At 40.5% G+C, this 20,839-nt stretch overlaps 1 protein-coding gene across 2 annotated transcripts in view; it reads left to right on the top strand.

Moving 5' to 3' along the window:
- Positions 1–6,527: 6,527 nt before the first annotated feature.
- LOC110509521 (protein zer-1 homolog) overlaps positions 6,528–20,839 on the top strand; it is a 54,324-nt gene continuing 40,012 nt past the window's right edge. Inside the window, exons 1-3 of one of the 2 annotated variants that reach the window (XM_021590437.2) lie at positions 6,528–6,736; positions 7,855–8,196; positions 8,514–8,664. In XM_021590437.2, coding sequence (XP_021446112.2) covers positions 8,030–8,196; positions 8,514–8,664 — 318 coding nt within the window. In that variant the 5' untranslated portion in view covers positions 6,528–6,736; positions 7,855–8,029. Of the gene's footprint in view, positions 6,737–7,851; positions 8,197–8,513; positions 8,665–20,839 lie in introns of both variants that reach the window. The other variant, XM_021590436.2, reaches the window with a different exon arrangement.

Below are 20,839 nucleotides of genomic sequence, written 5' to 3' on the forward strand. Positions count from 1 at the left end.
TAATAGGGTTACTCCTGGAATAAGTGGAATATTAGGGTTACTCCTGGAATAAGTGGAATAATAGGGTTACTCCTGGAATAAGTGGAATAATAGGGTTACTCCTGGAATAAGTGGAATAATAGGGTTACTCCTGGAATAAGTGGAATAATAGGGTTACTCCTGGAATACGTAGGAAATGTTGCTTATGTTGGTCCAGACACAGATACGCAGGTGTGAGATTTTAAATGCTCACGTTAATGTGTTTAAGAAAAGGGACACTGTTGACTCTTCTTTAGATGCTGTCTTTACCATACATGCGATGGGTTTAGCCTTAAAAGGCTGTGGATATACAGCCCCAGGTCATGATCGGTCGTGTAATGTTTAAGCATCTACCTGATGAGGTCATACATGTTCTCCTGGGATTATGTAATACAATTTGGAGTGAGGGGTTATACCTTCTGGTTGGAAACGTGTAGTAATATTACCTTTTGTAGCCTGGTAAGGACCTTTCATGTGTTGATAGTTATAGACCAATAGCACTGACCTCTAACTTGTGTAAAATTATGGAAAAGATATAGTCAATAGATTGTAATATTTCCTGGAACATAGAGGTTTATTGATTCAATGTCAAAGGGTATTCCGTAAAGGTAGATCTACTTTGGATACATTAGTAAAGGTGAGTAATGATGTTGAAAAACTCTGATCATAAAATAAATAATGGCTACTGTCTTTTTTGACATTGAAAATACTTCTGACAATATGTGGAGAGAAGGCCTACTGATTAAGATGGAAAGACGTGGTATTGGTGGGAGATTATTTAACTGGGTTTTGGCCTTATTTAATCACTCTTTTCGAGTTAAAATAGGATCCATTTTATCTGATGCCTATGGAGATGACAGTGGTATTCCTCAAGGCAGTGCTATCACTCCTATTTTGTTCAACATTATGATTAACGATGTGTATATGCTGATGATGGAGCTATTTGGAAGAGGGGAAGGAATGTCTCTCATGATCAAATCTATTCAACAAGCTATAGTGGATGTTGAAAGATGGTTGATTGACTGGGGTTTTAAATTGTTAGTGGCAAATTCTTGTTGAATGTTCTTCTCCATTTGATGTTTGCGATAAAAGTTGCCCTCCAGTGGGTGGAGGACATACAATCTGTTAGAATTATAGTATGCTCAGATTCTCTGTATGTATTAAATGTTTATAATATAGTAAATCTAATAGGAGTGACCTACTATTGGAGGTATTAATGTTATGGGTGTAGTAGTGAGATTCTGCAGGGTCTCAGCACATTCGGGTGTGGAAGGGAATGAAATTGTAGACCAGTTAACCAAAAGAGCTTTGAAATGAGATACAGTGCCTTGCGAAAGTATTCGGCCCCTTCGAACTTTGCGACCTTTTGCCACATTTCAGGCTTCAAACATAAAGATATAAAACTGTATTTTTTTGTGAAGAATCAACAACAAGTGGGACACAATCATGAAGTGGAACGACATTTATTGGATATTTCAAACTTTTTTAACAAATCAAAAACTGAAAAATTGGGCGTGCAAAATTATTCAGCCCCTTTACTTTCAGTGCAGCAAACTCTCTCCAGAAGTTCAGTGAGGATCTCTGAATGATCCAATGTTGACCTAAATGACTAATGATGATAAATACAATCCACCTGTGTGTAATCAAGTCTCCGTATAAATGCACCTGCACTGTGATAGTCTCAGAGGTCCGTTAAAAGCGCAGAGAGCATCATGAAGAACAAGGAACACACCAGGCAGGTCCGAGATACTGTTGTGAAGAAGTTTAAAGCCGGATTTGGATACAAAAAGATTTCCCAAGCTTTAAATATCCCAAGGAGCACTGTGCAAGCGATAATATTGAAATGGAAGGAGTATCAGACCACTGCAAATCTACCAAGACCTGGCCGTCCCTCTAAGCTTTCAGCTCATACAAGGAGAAGACTGATCAGAGATGCAGCCAAGAGGCCCATGATCACTCTGGATGAACTGCAGAGATCTACAGCTGAGGTGGGAGACTCTGTCCATAGGACAACAATCAGTCGTATATTGCACAAATCTGGCCTTTATGGAAGAGTGGCAAGAAGAAAGCCATTTCTTAAAGATATTCATAAAAAGTGTTGTTTAAAGTTTGCCACAAGCCACCTGGGAGACACACCAAACATGTGGAAGAAGGTGCTCTGGTCAGATGAAACCAAAATTGAACTTTTTGGCAACAATGCAAAACGTTATGTTTGGCGTAAAAGCAACACACCATCCCCACTGTCAAACATGGTGGTGGCAGCATCATGGTTTGGGCCTGCTTTTCTTCAGCAGGGACAGGGAAGATGGTTAAAATTGATGGGAAGATGGATGGAGCCAAATACAGGACCATTCTGGAAGAAAACCTGATGGAGTCTGCAAAAGACCTGAGACTGGGACGGAGATTTGTCTTCCAACAAGACAATGATCCAAAACATAAAGCAAAATCTACAATGGAATGGTTCAAAAATGAACATATCCAGGTGTTAGAATGGCCAAGTCAAAGTCCAGACCTGAATCCAATCGAGAATCTGTGGAAAGAACTGAAAACTGTTGTTCACAAATGCTCTCCATCCAACCTCACTGAGCTCGAGCTGTTTTGCAAGGAGGAATGGGAAAAAATGTCAGTCTCTTGATGTGCAAAACTGATAGAGACATACCCCAAGCGACTTACAGCTGTAATCGCAGCAAAAGGTGGCGCTACAAAGTATTAACTTAAGGGGGCTGAATAATTTTGCACGCCCAATTTTTCAGTTTTTGGTTTGTTAAAAAAGTTTGAAATATCCAATAAATGTCGTTCCACTTCATGATTGTGTCCCACTTGTTGTTGATTCTTCACAAAAAAATACAGTTTTATATCTTTATGTTTGAAGCCTGAAATGTGGCAAAAGGCCGCAAAGTTCAAGGGGGCCGAATACTTTCGCAAGGCACTGTATAATTGGTAGTAATGTTTCACTGGGTAGAGGTGAGGCTAAATGTAAGATCAGAGCCATTTTGATAGATGTGTGACAGAAGAGATAGGACTCTGAGCCCAAGGGCTGTCATTTATATGCCCTCCAAATAAAGGTTGGTGGACCAAGATTCAAAAGTCAAATTATGGAGGAAGAGGTGGTGTTTGTTCGATTGCACTTAGGACATTGTACATTGAACCTGTTATTACATCTGGTTGGCAAGTATGTGAATGGTTTGTGTCTGGATAATATGGTCGATGAAACGGTGGAGCATGTGTTGTTATATTGTTGTAAGTATGTTGAAGAGAGGTAAAGATTGAAGTGTAGGGTCATTGAAGTGGGACGGGGTTGGGGGCATTTGGAAGGGATTTGGGGGATGGGGCTATTAGAAGTTAGTTGGGCTCTTTTTGTTGAGTTGGGTAGGAGGATTTATAAATGTTGTAAACTGTGATTTACCACACACTCCACCACAGTAGGTGGCAGCATGCACCTTTAACGTTGGTTTGCGGACCGCCATTATATCATAGAAAAAGAAGAAAATGCATAAAGTTAGTAAGTGTATCTTTTTTTGTATTTGAAAAATAATTTATCCTTTAAATGAAAGTTATGATCCAAACCATTACAAAACTGTATACCGTGCAAGGCATATTTGCGTTTGGACAGAGCATTTGGGCATTGTTGAAGTGTCGGGGCAAACCTATATCCATCCTGCCCTGCCTTTCTAAAGTCTTCGAAAGCCAAGTGAACAAACAGATCACCGCCATCTCGAATCCCACCGTACCTTCTCCGCTATGCAATCCGGTTTCCAAGCTGGTCACGGGTGCACCTCAGCCACGCTCAAGGTCCTAAACGATATCATAACCATCATCGATAAAAAAACAGTACTGTGCAGCTGTATTCTTTGACGTGGCCAAGGCTTTCGACTCTGTCAATCACCGTATTCTTATCGGCAGACTCAACTACCAGACTGCCTCGCCTGGTTCACTAACTACTTCTCAGACAGAGTTCAGTGTTTCAAATCGGACAGCCTGTTGTCCACACCTCTGGCAGTCTCTATGGGGGTGCCACAGGGTTCAATTCTAGGGCTGACTCTTTTCTCTGTATATATCAATGATGTCGCTCTTGCTGCAGGTGATTCTTTGATCCACCTCTACGTAGACGACACCATTCTGTATACTTCTGGCACTTCTTTGGACACTGTGATAACAAACCTCCAAACAAGCTTCAATGCCATACACTTCTTCCGTGGCCTCCAACTGCCTTTAAATGCTAGTAAAACTAAATGCATGCTCTTCAACCAATTGCTGCCCGCGCCCGCCCGCCCGCCTAGCATCACTACTCTGGACGGTTCTGACTTAGAATATGTGGATAACTACAAATCCCTAGGTGTCTGGTTAGACTGTAAACTCTTCTTCCAGACTCACATTATGAATCTCCAATCCAAAATTAAATCTAGAATCGGCTTCCTATTTCGCTACAAAGCCTCCTTCACTCATGCTGCCAAACATACCCTCGTAAAACTGACTATCCTGACGATCCTCGACTTTGGCGATGTCATTTACAAAATAGCCTTCAACACTCTACTCAGCAAATTGGATGCAGTCTATCACAGTGCCATCCGTTTTGTCACCAAAGCCCCATATACTACCTACCATTGTGACCTGTATGCTCTCGTTGACTGGTCCTCGCTACATATTCGTCGCCAAACCCACTGGCTCTGGGTCATCTATAAGTCTTTGCTAGGTAAAGCTCCGCCTTATCTCAGCTCACTGGTCACCATAGCAACACCCACCCGTAGCACGCTTCAGCAGGCATATTTCACTGGTCATTCCCAAAGCCAACACCTGCTTTGGCCGCCTTTCCTTCCAGTTCTCTGCTGCCAATGATTGGAACGAATTGCAAAAATCAGTAATAAGTTGGAGACTTATATCTCCCTCACTAACTTCAAGCATCGGCTGTCAGAGCAGCTTACCGATCGCTGCAGCTGTACACAGCCCATCTATAAATAGCCCATCCAACCAACTACCTACCTCATCCCCATATTTTTTTTCTTTTTTTTTCTGCTCTTTTGCACAACGATATTTCTACTTGCACATCTTCATCTGCACATCTATCACTCCAGTGTTAATTGCTAAATTGTAATTACTTTGTCACTATGGCCTATGGCCTTACCTCCTTACTTAATTTGCACACACTGCATACAGATTTTCTATTGTGTTATTGACTGTACGTTTGTTTATCCCATCCTATGTTGTTGTTTTTGTCGCACTGCTTTGCTATTTCTTGGCCAGGTCGCAGTTGTAAATGAGAACTTGTTCACAACTAGCCTACCTGGTTAAATAAAGGTGAAATAAATAAAACATATATTTTAAAGTGTACCAATGGCCTAATGGAATTTGACTTATGAATTAGGGCTAGGGTCACCACTGCTATTTTTTTTGTTATGCCATCTCACCATAATCAATCGTTATTCTTCTACTTTGCATTATTTAATGTAAATAATAATTAGAATAGCTTATTGCAGTAACTATGCACATATTTTGTGTAGTGTATGCAATGCCAGACCTGGCTACAAGTTCATTAAAACTCATCAGTTTGAGATAGCTAATAAAAAAACATTAAACAAATTGTATTACCATGAAATGCTTACTTAGGAGCCTTTAACCAACAATGCAGAGTTTAAAAAAAAAGTTAGACAAATTTGCTAAATAAACTAAAGGCAAACTAGTAACACAATAAATATACATTCACGTAGATATTACCTCAATTAGCCCGACTACCAGTGCCCTCCACACATTGGCTTCCCGGACTATTTGTATTCTGTCCCCCCACCCGCCAACTCCCCCTTTTACGCTGCTGCTACTCTCTGTTTATCATCTATGCATAGTAATTTTAACTATATCTACATGTACATATTACCTCAATTAGTCCGACTAACCGGTGCCCCCGCACATTGACTCTGTACCGGTACCACCATGCTACTGTTATTTTCACTGTCTTTTTACAGTTTTTATTTATTTATTTTCTTTTCTTTTGTATTTCTTTACTCATCTATTGTTTACCTAATACCTATTTTTTTACTTAAAAATTGCACTGTTGGTTAGGGATTGTAAATAACAAATAAACTTTGATTTGAAGTAACAGTAACGAGTCTATATAGAAGTGGTACCTGTACCAAGTCAATGTGCAGGAGTACAGGGTAGTCGAGGTAATTGTACATGTAGTTAGGGGTAAATTGACTATGCATAGATAATAAACAGAGAGTGCGTGTGTCTGTGTTTCCGTGGAGGCTGCTGAGGGGAGGAATGGTATCAAACACATAAAAGATGTGGTTTCCATGTGGTTGATACCACTCCATTGACTCCATTCCAGCCATTACTATGAGCCGTCCTCCTCTCAGCAGCCTCCACTGGACAGTGTGTGAGCTTAGAGTCAAGTGACTGTACATCGAGTCAGCGTAACAAAATAAGAATAGATAAGAATAAAATAAGGGTGTCAATGCAAATAGTCCGCTACGTTCCTTATCCAAAATGTGGAGAGAATTTAACTAACAGTGATCATGCAACAATATGCTTTCTTAAAATTAAATGGGAAATAATTAACATAATCTTCCCCTGAAGCAGGAAGCAAATCATAACAACACAGATGAACCGGAAGAGGATGTTGTTTTGTTGACATCAGACGAACACGAAAAACAGAGGAAAATATAAATGATTAAACAATAAATGAATTGAATCAACCAAAGAACTACCCGTGTGCAAAGCTAAGGTATGACAGTGTCCGATAAACTGGAAATGAGCAATGTTGACAAATCCTGTCTAAAGCTAGCTAGATCGCCAAACATTTATTCACTAGCTAGCTAATGAATCTAATTAATGCGAGTTACAGTAGCTGACCTAGCCAGCAATGGATTTGATGTAGCTAACTAACGTTATTTAGCAAAATAGCTATATGTCATGGTTGAAATTCATACTTCTAATAAAATATGTTATCGAATACAAGCACCGACTTTTTTTCTAATTGGTTGAGACATAACGGCTTGAAAGTTACTATGTAAGCTGAGATTCAACAACACAAATGAGGATAAAGTCGGCGATTGTAGTATTCTATACATTTTTATTAAAAACCTGAATTTCAGGCCGCAGTTGTACAGGTAAGCGTTTACAAAATTGACGTTTTTACAAGTATCAACCGATGGCGACCCAATAATATCGCTAGTAAATCGCGCGGTCAGTTATCAACAAGGTTACTCAGCTCCGCCTCGACAGACGGGAATTGAGTTGAGCGTTCCTCAGTTAGTAAACACCTTCCATGGCGTGGCTAGCCACTAGCTACTTGACATACTCATTTGTACTTGATCGATTTGTCGAGGTGTTTGTAGTTCGGTAACTTAGTTAACTACTGCCATCAAATGTAGCTAGCTAACGTTAATGATTCAGAAGTAGCTAAGCAGTTAGCTATCTAGCTAAATATTTAAGCTAGTTTCCGCAAACATTCTTGATTGAAAGAACCACATTAATGTTATGGAAGCGAAGCCTGTCATTACATATTTTGCCATTTGGATTATCCTAAATCCATTTAGTTTGGCCATGTAGCAGACAAACTGGTACGGATTTCACCTGCCAAGTCCCACTTGTTTAGATCTCGCTCAAATGGAAACGCTTTCTTTATTTAGCCAATTAGCTAGCCAAATACTTTGTTTACAGTCTTAATCATACTTTTTTTCATGACGCGATTTACAGTGTTAACAATGAGTTTATGATAATAACTTGCATCATTAGACTGTAATTGTCATTTCCTTAAACATGAAGTATATAGATGTTGATATTTCTATCAAAGCAATGTCAAGTATCCTAATGACAACAACTTGTCTTTGTCTCCAGCAGCTTCTTGTAGACCTAACCCCGGAGTTAGGGAGGTCTTGAGCACACTGCCTCTTCTGTGACCACCTCATCTATCCCGATGCCTACCCTTTGAGAGCTTCCCGGCACCTACCTCCTGAGGCCACCTGCTTTGCCCTGTTGTTGTCAAACAGAGGGGAAGTGAGAAGCAGCAGCCGGCATGGAAGCCAAGGCAGGGGACAACCCCGACAGCCTCATGGCACTGACCACAGCCTTCTGCCTGAGGAACCTGAGGAGGACCATGTGCTACCTGGGAGAGAGGAACAAGCTCTGCCTGCGCTCAGACGTCTTCCTGCCCAGCGAGATCTGTGACAAGCTGGTCAACACGTACGTATAATTGGGATTTGTAATGGGTGCTAATCCTAATGTTCAATTAAGCACTGTCAGACTGGTTTTGCTTGTTGGTTTGTCTAATTTTTCACATTATATTGCAATGGTCTTATGAGGTGTCAAGGATGCTTTCATGATCAATCACTTTATTAGCAGCAGCTCATGAGCATTGATTTATGATTTGCTTCAAATCTCAATGTATAATGTATGTAAATTCATTGTCAAATGCCAACCATAGTTTGATACTGTATATCAATTTGATCTTATGTCTGGAATAATTATTTGTCTGCTGTTTTATGTATCCATCTTCACAGATACACGGAACTGGTCCATATGGACAGTAACTTTGAGCCGCAGGACGGCTTCTTCCAGCTGTTCTCGGACCCGCACAGCACCAGGCTCACCCGGGTACAGCTGAGGGAGGACTTTGTGCGTGACAGGGACCTGGAGGCCATTGGGAAACAGGTGGGACATTGTGGAGGCAGATTAGTCTGGTCCCAGTTCTGTTTGTGTTTTATAGCCCCTGTGGACCATAGGAGTTGGCTAGACAGTACAAACAGATCTGAGAGCAGGCTATAGGTAGACTCGAGTGGTAGACTCAACAGGACCAAAACAACAGCAAGACGCACTAATGCAAAAAAAGTATAATAATGTCCAATGGCAAAATTTTGCTAATTGAAAAAAAGCACATACAATGAGTGAACAAAGCATTAGGAACACCTGCTCTTTCTATGACATAGACTCACCAGGTGAATCCAGGTGAAAGCTATGATCCCTTATTGATGTCGCCTGTTAAATCCACTTTCATCTGTGTAGATGAAGAGGAGGAGACAGGTTAAAGACATGGTTTGTGTATTCATCCATTCAGAGGGTGAATGGGCAAGACAAAATATTTAAGTGCCTTTGAATGGGGTATGGTACAGTGGTTCCTCCTTTAAAAGCTGCGTCATACTGCGGCACACCTTGCGTGCTGCTGCAGAATTCTGTAGCACGTCATTAAATTTTCAGCCATTTTTTGTTACTGCAAGTTATTTCTAGTTTGAAGCATTTGATAGTATTCCGTATTGGCATTACCAGAGAATTTAAAACTTTTTTTGTGATAACATAGTATATGGGATTGATTTGAATAAATTTTGCTTAATTAATTTGATTAAACTACCCATCCCGGATCCGGGAGAATTGTCATCAACTAACACTAATTAGCATAACGCAACGGACAAAAAATATTACTAGAAAATATTAATATTCATGAAATCACAAGTGAAATATAGTGAAACACAGCTTAGCCTTTTGTTAATCACCCTGTCGTCTCAGATTTTGAAATTATGCTTTACAGCCAAAGCAAGACATGCGTTTGTGTAAGTGTATCAATGTCCAGCTAGCAGCAGGAAGCTTGGTCACGAAAATCAGAAAAGCAATCAAATTAACCGTATACCTTTGATGATCTTCGGATGTTTTCACTGACGAGACTCCCAGTTAGACAGCAAATGTTCATTTTGTTCCATAAAGATTATTTTTATAGCCGAAATACCTCCGTTTGTTCTTCACGTTTGGTTGAGAAATCCACCGGAAACTGCGGTCACGACAACGCCAAAAAATATTCTAAATTAGATCCATAATATCGACAGAAACATGGCAAACGTTTTTTATAATCAATCCTCAAGGTATTTTTCAAATATCTATTCGATAATATATCAACCGGGTCAGTTGGCTTCTTAGTAGGAGCGAGAGAAACAATGGCCGCATTTGTATATTACGCACAAATCGCTCTGAGAGCCACTAGCTGACCACTGACGCAATGTTGTCGCCCACGCTCATTTTTCAAAATAAAAGCCTGAAACTATGTCTTGTGATACTAGACACATTAGGGAAGCCATAGAAAAAGGAATCTGGTTGATATCCCTTTCACTGCTCAATAGGGACACAGAGGTTTCTAAATAAGAGTCACTTCCTGATTGGATTTTTCTCAGGCTTTTGCCTGCAATATCAGTTGTGTTATACTCACAGAAAATATTTTTACAGTTTTGGAAACTTTAGAGTGTTTTCTATCCTAAGCTGTCAATTAAATGCATATTCTATTATCTGGTCCTGAAAAATAGCCCGTTTACTTTGGGAACGTTATTTTTCCAAAAATGAAAATAGTGCCCCCTAGTTTCAAGATGTTAATATTATGGTGTTTCTATTCAGAGAAAAAATGAAACCCTCAGGGTTTCCGTTAGGATGGAATGGAAAATATCCCGCTGTACAATGTGACGGTAGGGAGTAGGCTACAGGATTGGAGGATTCTAAATTGTTTACCTTCAAGAGACAACTTTTTTCCAATATTTCTGTAAATCAGTTATATTTATTCCCATAGTAATTCGTTATGGATCCATAACTAAATCAACCTCTGCAATTTGAAAGAGTATTATTTTACGAAATGTGTTTATTTTTTTATCAGGCTACTGTGTAGTCTACAAAGCATACTGTAGTAAACATGGGAAAGTGCCTAATTCCTTACATAAGGGAGAGCAGGCTATGTCTGTACTACAGAATGCAGGGCACGCGGGAGATCGGTGTTATTTCGTAGTTGTGATGTCTTCACTATTATTTTACAATGTAGAAAATAGTAAAAATAACAATACTGGAATGAGTAGGCGTGTCCAAACTTCTGACTGGTACTTGCTTAATTAATATGATTAATATTACAGTGATTCTATTCTATGAAAAATGAAAAACCCTCTGGGTTTCCGTTAGGATAGAACAGAAAATATGGCACTGTACAACGGCCATAAATTCTGAGCATTGTCAGTTTGTAAATTCAGACTGTTGAGTACACTGGACGTTCAGGCCGATGAGTAGTGTTGATTTGAGCATTCTGGCCTTACAACGGCAGTCAAGCACTCAAGGTAACGTTGGCTAGCTACTTCCAGACACACATTTACTTGCTCAAGCAGAGCTAGTCAAGCAGTTTTCGTGTTACCCGGAGCATTGGTGACTGTGCTGCTGGAAACAATTTAATTACGCATTTTTGCCGACTTTACTGACACTGGCCATATTCAACCGGTGTTGAGTAAGTTCATTATTCTGTGCTCTGGTACACTCAGGCGAGAGTGCTCTGAAATCGGTGTAGATGGCCAGAGCGAATTTATGAAAGCACCCAAATGTCCATTGAGAACGCACAATGACTATACCATTTAGCTAAGCTAAGAATGATGGGAATAATCAAGTCAATAAACGTTGGGTAGTCAGATAGCCTATAGTTAATATTCTGGCAAGTTTGATGTATAACTACTAACATTAGGTAGATAGCTAACATACCAGTACGTACTGCTGTAATGATGTGCTATGTGGTTCGTAAGGACAGCGTAGCTAACAAATTGTCAGCCAACATAACGTGTAAGGTAACTTATTTGAAAAGTCATTACTTTATTACATTGAGTAGCAAGCTATCCCTTGGTCATTAGGGCAAATCTGTTTCGTTTTTTCACACCTACCTCGGAAATTAGACTATTCTTTAGTAAAGGTTGCATAGTCTATTGTTCAGCTATTAGCCCCCCTCCCCAACTTGCAACAAATTGTTGTTGTTCCCATCTCGTTCCTTTCCCTCTTCCACGCATCATCATTCTGCACCTGAGTGGCTCACTTGTGGGCGTGCTGGCAGGATATGGCAGCATCTTCAGTTGTGCGTGAAGAATTCTACATACAGTAGCAGGTTTATATGAAGGTGTAGTTATTCACAGGCAAACTGTTATATGCTATGGGGGTACATTTGTGTCTTAGTTTTGAGAGCAAAACTTTATTTTCAATAAAAAATAATTGTTCTGAAAGCAACTTTTTTCCGACACAAAGGAAGTCATAGCGGACACCTACGAAGGACTGTGTGATGAAGGCATCTCAGGTAAGCAGCACTGGGCGTTCTTCCATCCAACTTTTACATAGCTAGTAGTTAGCTCCTACGATTCAGTGTATGTTCATAACATTCTACTATATTACATACATGCATACCATAGAATGATAAATCATGCAATTATTATTCTCAAGCTAATCAAAAGCATTTAACTACGAATGTTGAATTATTCTAACTTTCTTTCATGGCAACTCATAAGCAGGCCATGTCATATTTGTTTCATAGTCGATATATTATCATATTTCATGACAGTGTAACGGTTAACTTTTTTTTACAGGAGGATGAAAGAATACAATATTTCTGTCACGAAGAGTTTTTGCAGCGTGTAGATGGTGCAGGTATCATTGCATATTTCCCATCACCTAATGAACAACCACAATACCAGTCTGGTGTTAAGCTTTCTGTGCTGTATTGACGTATCCTGAAATATGACATCTGCTGCTTTATATCTCAGTTATTGTTTTCATATCTACAAAAAATAAGACATTTTCTTTACTTTCAGAGAGCGAGCTGATCAAGGGGTCGAAAATGTAGATATTTCCAGATGTTCACGGTTCGAGGAACAGGCCGTGGAAGCTTTACTGTGGCAAAAGTGTCCATAACCAGAGGTAATTGAAATGTTCTGTGTTATTTTTCTCCATCTCTGCCTGTCTTGTTGTACATGGAACCTGTCTCACATGCATTAATTTAAAAACCCTTAAGATGTCAGCTGCTAATTTTCAGATTCACACCACATAAACACAGCCATTTTCACTGGACTATATGTGTTGCTGCCAAGTCATGATTTCCCTGGGGGTTAGCCTGGCAATAACCAAGTGGTGAGACACATAGGCCTCTATATTTAAATGTTTCAGGTACACTCCGATAGATGTCTGTCTGCATCACATACAGTATCTTCTATTGACATCATCTTCTATTGTTGTGTCTGTTTTTCAGCATAAAGTACTCTGTAGCCACTTAGTGTGGACACCAGGTGAGACAACACACGCACACGCCCTTCTCCCTAAATCCTCTAGGTAATATCAGCTGTCTTGATGAACCCCTGCCGCATCTGAACTGGCTGACACAGAGGGCACAGCATGATCCTAGGTGAGAGGTCACTTGGTCGGGTCAACAGGAAGTATTATTAAAAAGAGATGCTTTACATTGAAATACAGACAGAGATGTAGTAGTCCCAGAGTTAATGATCCCAGGTCAGTTTATATTATACAGGAAGTATTATTAAGGAGATGCTTTACATTGAAATACAGACAGAGATGTAGTAGTCCCAGAGTTAATGATCCCAGGTCAGTTTATATTATACAGGAAGTATTATTAAGGAGATGCTTTACATTGAAATACAGACAGAGATGTAGTAGTCCCAGAGTTAATGATCCCAGGTCAGTTTATATTATACAGGAAGTATTATTAAGGAGATGCTTTACATTGAAATACAGACAGAGATGTAGTAGTCCCAGAGTTAATGATCCCAGGTCAGTTTTGCATTTCACCTCCTGATGATTATGATGACTGGCCGTGTTAGAATAAAAACACAAGGCTTAATCATGCTCTCTCTCTATCCACCTGTCTCTCGTCTGCAGGGGTGATTTGATGTGAGAGAGGAAGCCAGTCCGGTCATCGACACCTCACCCGCTCTTAAGATAACCTTCGGGCTGACTGGGAGCCCAAGGCTGGTTATGAACTGAGAGAATATTAGGGTAGCACAGTAATTCATTAAACATATGCTGTCTGCCGCTGTTCTTATCTATTTCCCTTTCTGTCTTCTACACCTCTCTCTTCCTCGTTTTATAATGCACACCATATGTGCATTGAAGTACAGAATGAACTTGTATTTATAATATAATATTACAAATATCATAATTATAATGCATCTATGTATTTATAACACCTGGATAATGGACTTCTTTCAATAAAGCATTTCACACTCTCCACTGGTTGAAATTAAGTATTTAATTGAAATACTATCCTGTGTCCTCAGATCAATGAGGATGGAGTTAGATATGCATAGTTTTTTTTCTGTATATATGAATTACAAATCAATCATGTTTCTAGTCTATTACATAGTTACAATGTGTAATCATTGATGTCCCAGGAGCAGGAGTGGTAAACACTGTTGAAGTGTATAATTGTAATACATACAGTGCCTTGCGAAAGTATTTGGCCCCCTTGAACTTTGCGACCTTTTGCCACATTTCAGGCGTCAAACATAAAGATATAAAACTGTATTTTTTTGTGAAGAATCAACAACAAGTGGGACACAATCATGAAGTGGAACAACATTTATTGGATATTTCAAACTTTTTTAACAAATCAAAAACTGAAAAATTGGGCGTGCAAGTTTTGCACATCGAGAGACTGAACTTTTTTCACATTCCTCCTTGCAAAACAGCTCGAGCTCAGTGAGGTTGGATGGAGAGCATTTGTGAACAGCAGTTTTCAGTTCTTTCCACAGATTCTCGATTGGATTCAGGTCTGGACTTTGACTTGGCCATTCTAACACCTGGATATGTTTATTTTTGAACCATTCCATTGTAGATTTTGCTTTATGTTTTGGATCATTGTCTTGTTGGAAGACAAATCTCCGTCCCAGTCTCAGGTCTTTTGCAGACTCCATCAGGTTTTCTTCCAGAATGGTCCTGTATTTGGCTCCATCCATCTTCCCATCAATTTTAACCATCTTCCCTGTCCCAGCTGAAGAAAAGCAGGCCCAAACCATGATGCTGCCACCACCATGTTTGACAGTGGGGATGGTGTGTTCAGCTGCGTTGCTTTTACGCCAAACATAACGTTTTGCATTGTTGCCAAAAAGTTCAATTTTGGTTTCATCTGACCAGAGTACCTTCTTCCACATGTTTGGTGTGTCTCCCAGGTGGCTTGTGGCAAACTTTAAATGACACTTTTTATGGATATCTTTAAGAAATGGCTTTCTTCTTGCCACTCTTCCATAAAGGCCAGATTTGTGCAATATACGACTGATTGTTGTCCTATGGACAGAGTCTCCCACCTCAGCTGTAGATCTCTGCAGTTCATCCAGAGTGATAATGGGCCTCTTGGCTGCATCTCTGATCAGTCTTCTCCTTGTATGAGCTGAAAGTTTAGAGGGACGGCCAGGTCTTGGTAGATTTGCAGTGGTCTGATACTCCTTCCATTTCAATATTATCGCTTGCACAGTGCTCCTTGGGATGTTTAAAGCTTGGGAAATCTTTTTGTATCCAAATCCGGCTTTAAACTTCTTCACAACACTATCTCGGACCTGCCTGGTGTGTTCCTTGTTCTTCATGATGCTCTCTGCGCTTTTAACGGGCCTCTGAGACTATCACAGTGCAGGTGCATTTATACGGAGACTTGATTACACACAGGTGGATTGTATTTATCATCATTAGTCATTTAGGTCAACATTGGATCATTCAGAAATCCTCACTGAACTTCTGGAGAGAGTTTGCTGCACTGAAAGTAAAGGGGCTGAATAATTTTGCACGCCCAATTTTTCAGTTTTTGATTTGTTAAAAAAGTTTGAAATATCCAATAAATGTCGTTCCACTTCATGATTGTGTCCCACTTGTTGTTGATTCTTCATAAAAAAATACAGTTTTATATCTTTATGTTTGAAGCCTGAAATGTGGCAAAAGGTCGCAAAGTTCAAGGGGGCCGAATACTTTCGCAAGGCACTGTATGTGCAGTGAAAAAACATTACAAATGTATCATTCACATAAGATTCCACCTAAAATGACATGAACTTCCTCGCTACTCGCCTCCTTCTCAAAACCCATTGGAGGTCTGAGGGGAGGAACCTTGGGTCCTCTCCGATGGGGTTTTAGGAGAAGGCACAAAAAAAGGCAAGGAATCGAGGAAAGATAAAATGGCACAGAGCTGTTGCATGTTTGCCTCAATATGGAATGGCAGATGCCACTGTGTGTTAAGGCAGGTTGCTTATTTTAGAATGCACTGGGTGACGTAGGAGCTGATACAGGTTGCAGGTGTCCCTTTCAATAAGAGAACAAGGATAGGGAGAGAGACTTTAGGTTCCCCTTTAGAGAGATTTAGCTCCCATTTGTTTGATATTGGACACACAGATAAAGGGGTAAATGCTTGTTCTTCCAAGGCATGGCTTGTTTGACACGGAACTAAAAGACAAAGACCTTTGGTATTTATTAAGGGAATTGGCTGCAGGTGCGTTTAGAGCATGGAGATGTATAGAGGTCTCTAGTGCCCAAAAGCATATCTTAACATGGACAGCGTTGATACCATGCGTTCCCCACACATCTCTATGGCTCAGAGGTGCCTGCATTTTAAGGTAAAGTTAACCAAAAAGTTGAATTAAAGTGACAGTTCCCTAAAAAGTATAAGAAAAATTAGAGCCTTTTCTACAGCCGCCTCCAAAAAAAACGGTCTTTGCTGGTTTTGCCCTCAAAGACTCAAAGCGGCCTGGTTTAATGCGCGTCATCCTTGACCTCAGGCAAGGGAATCAGACAAGCCTCTGGTCTGAGGTGAGTATGAAGTTTAAAAGGAAAAAAATTGGCACCATCCAGTTCCTTATGTCTGAAACACAGGCTTCCAGGGAGGACAATTTTGGGGCATCACCATGTTTCATTGAAATGTACAGCTGTGTCGTCCGTCATAGCAGTGAAAGTTGGCTTTGTGTTTCCGAATGACATCACCAAGAGGTAGAATATATAGTGAAAACAATAGAGGTCCTAAAACGGAACCTTGATGAATGCCGACATTTACAATTGATTTGTCAGAGGACAAACCATCCACAGAGGCAAACTGATATCTTTCAGACAGATAAGATCTAAACCAGGTGAGAATTTGTCCATGTAGACCAATTAGGTTTTCCAACATCTCCAAAAGTATGTGGTGATTGATGGTTTCAAAAGCAGCACTAAGGTCTAGGAGCATGAGGACAGTTGCAGAGCCTTGGTCTGACTCCATTCAAATGTGATTTACCACCTTCGCGAGTGCAGTCTCAGTGCTATGATGGGTACTAAAACCAGACAAGTGTTTCATATACATTGTCTTCAGGAAGGCAGTGAGATGCTACGCAACAGCTTTTTAAAAAATGTTTTGAGAGGAATGGGAGATTCTAGTTGGAATAGGGTCCAGTATGCAGCTTGACGGTTTAGAGGCCATGACTATTTTGATGAATGTTTCAAGAGATACAGGATTAAAAAAAAACTTGAGTGTCTCCATTAATCCTAGGTCCTGGCAGTTCTCTTTTACTCGGGAAACCTGAGCTTTGGAGAAATATGCAGATTCAAAGTGGAGTCTGTAATTTGCTTTCTAATGATCATGATCTTTTCATCGAAGCAGTTCATGAATTTAGCACTGCTGAATTGAAAGCCATCCTCTCTTGTTGAATGCTGCTTTTAGTTAGCTTTGTGACAGTTTAAAAAATAATTTTAGGATTGTTCTTATTCTCCTCAATTAGGTTGGAAAAATAGGATGATCGAGCAGCAGTGAGGGCTCTTTGATATTGTGTGGTACTGTCTTTCCAAGCTAGTCGGAAGACTTCCAGTTTGGTGTGGCGCCATTTCCGTTCCAATTTTCTGGAGGCTTGCTTCAGGGGTCAGGTATTTTCTGTATACCAAGGAACAAATTTCTTGTGACAAATGTTTTTTGTTTTTAGGGGTGCGTCTGCATCTACTCTATTACGCAAGGTTACATTTAGATCCTCAGTTTGTGGTTAAACGATTTTCAGTGGGTGGAGGGAGTCTGGAAGGGCATCTAAGAATTCTTTGGGTGGTCTGATAGCACGACTTTTAATGATCCTTGGTTGGGGTCTGAGCAGATTATTTGTTGCGATTGCAGATGTAGTAAAATGGTGGACCGATAGTCCAGGATTATGAGGAAAAACATTTAGATCCACAATATTTATTCCACGGGACAAAACTAGATGCAAGGTATGACTGTGGCAATGAGTAGGTCCAGAGACATGTTGGACAAAACCCACTAAGTCGATGATGGCTCCGAAAGCCTTTTGGAGTGGGTCTGTGGACTTTTCCATGTTAATATTAAAGTCACCAAAAATTTGAATATCGTTTGCCATGACTACAAGGTCCGATAGGAATTCAGGGAACTCAGTGAGGAACGCTGTATACGACCCAGGATGCCTGTAAACAGTAGCTATAAAAAGTGATTGAGTAGGCTGCATAGATTTCTTGACTAGAAGCTCGAAAGATGAAAACAGTCATTTCTTTTTTTTGGTGTAAATTTTTATTTGCTGTCATAAATGTTAGCAATACCTCCACCTTTGCGGGATGCGCAGGGGATATGGTCACTAGTGTAACCAGGAGGAGAGGCCTCATTTAACACAGTAAATTCATCAGGCTTAAGCCATGTTTCAGTCAGGCCAATCACATCAAGATTATGATCAGTGATTAGTTAATTGACCATGACTGCCTTAGAAGTGAGGGATGTATCATTAAATAGCCCTATTTTGAGATATCACAATCTCTTCCAATAATGACAGGAATGGAGGAGGTCTTTATTCCAGTGAGATTTCTAAGGCGAACAACACCATGTTTTGTTTTGCTCAACCTAGATCGAAGCACAGTCACGGGTTCAACAGGGATAGCTGAGCTGACTACACTGACTGTGTTAGTGGCAGACTCCACTACGCTAACGCCCTGCTGCCTGCACCTTATCTCATTGTGGAGCTAGAGGAGTTAGAGTCCTGTCTATGTTCGTAGATAAGATGAGAGCACCCCTCCAGCTAGGATGGAATCTGTCACTCCTCAGCATGCAAGACTTGGTCCTGTTTGTAGGTGAGTCCCAGAAAGAGGACCAATTATATACAAATTCTATATTTTGGGAGGGGCAGAAAACAGTTTTCAACCAACGATTAAGTTGTGAAACTCTGCTGTAGAGCTCATCACTCCCCCTAACTGGGAGGGGGCTAGAGACAATTACTCGATGCAGACACCTTTCTAGCTGATTTACACGCTGAAGCTATGTTGCGCTTGGTGACCTCTGTCTTTTTCATCCTAACATCGTTGGTGCTAACGTGGATAACAATATCCCTCTACTCTCGCCAGTTTTAGCCTTAGCCAGGACCATCTTCAGATTAGCCTTAACGTCAGTAGCCCTGCTCCCTGGTAAACAGTGTATGATCGCTGTATGATTATTTTTAAGCAGCTCAGACCCCGTAACGGGTGGAGGAGAGACCTGAGAAAGCTAGGCCTCTGACTCCGATTCGTTGCTTAATGGGGAGAACCGGTTGAAAGTTTCTGTCGGCTGAATGAGCGACACCAGTTGAGCATGCTAAGCTTTCTTTCCAGAAGAGGCTGCGGGGACTGTGTGGGGGGATTTATACTACTATCTGTACTTACTGAGATGCAGTGCCTTAGACCACTGCACCACTTGGGAGCCCAGATAAAGTGTCCGGGGTGAGAAAGTTGAATGAAAAAAGTTTAGCGATGAAATAACGGAGATGTAGATGAATGTTTTAAAAGTAAAAAACGAAAAGTTTGGCAGATAGCCAAGTAACAACAGACAGAACGAAGACAAGTCTGGAACTAGTGATTTAAATCAAATCCCAAATAAAATTTTATTGGTCACATACACATGGTTAGCAGATGTTATTGCGAGTGTAGCGAAATGCTTGTACTTCTAGTTCCGACAGTGCAGCAATATCTAACATGTAATCTAACAATACCACAACAACTACCTAATACACACAAATCTAAGTAAAGGAATGGAATAAGAATATATAAATATAAATATATGGATGAGCAATGACAGAGCAGCATAGGCTAAGATGCAATAGATGGTATAAAATACGATATGTACATATGAGATGAGCAAATGCAAGATATGTAAACATTATTAAAGTGGCATGAAAGTGACTAGTGATCCATTTATTAAAGTGGCCATTGATTTCAAGTCTGTTTGTAGGCAGCAGCCTCTCTATGTTAGTGATGGCTGTTTAACAGTCTGATGGCCTTGAGATAGAAGCTTTTTTTCAGTCTCTCGGTCCCAGCTGTGATGCACCTGTACTGACCTCGCCTTCTGGATGGTAGCGGGGTGAACAGGCAGTGGCTCGAGTGGTTGTTGTCCTTGATGATCTTTTTGGCCTTCCTGTGACATCGGGTGCTGTAGGTGTCCTGGAGGGCAGGTAGTTTGCCCCCGGTGATGCGTTGTGCAGACCTCACTACCCTCTGGAGAGCCTTGCGGTTGAGGGCGGTGCAGTTGCCGTACCAGGCAGTGATACAGCCCGACAGGATGTTCTCGATTGTGCATCTGTAAAAGGTTGTAAGTGTTTTATGTAGCAAGCCAAATTTCTTCAGCCTCCTGAGGTTGAAGAGGCACTGTGATAATCAGCTAGCTAGCTATGTTGCTATGTTGGCGCGCTAGTCTCTTCCTCCCAATGAGTCTCTCGCGCCAGACGACTTACTTCTGCACGTGAGACTATATCTGCTTTATCAGGTACAGATGGCCCTAAAGTATAAAGATAATTGTAAGTAACTTGTAAATAAATAATCATAACAGCCATGAGAGCTTGGGACCTGATAAACGGATCAACTACATCCAACAAGAGTCCAAGGACAGAGGGATACACTAGCTAGAACCTTCTCATCGTGGATCTGGTAGAACAAAAAGTTGTCAATTAGCTCCTATCTAATATCTTAGCACCATGTTTATCTAGCCAGCTAGCTAGCTAACACAACAGATTAAGGGGTTAGTTATTGTAATCTTTACTAACAGGTCACATAGCTATCTGCTAAGCTAGCTTGCTTATTGTATGCATGTCCC

Source organism: Oncorhynchus mykiss, chromosome Y (genome assembly GCF_013265735.2).
Source record: "Oncorhynchus mykiss isolate Arlee chromosome Y, USDA_OmykA_1.1, whole genome shotgun sequence".
Classification (NCBI taxonomy): domain Eukaryota; kingdom Metazoa; phylum Chordata; class Actinopteri; order Salmoniformes; family Salmonidae; genus Oncorhynchus; species Oncorhynchus mykiss.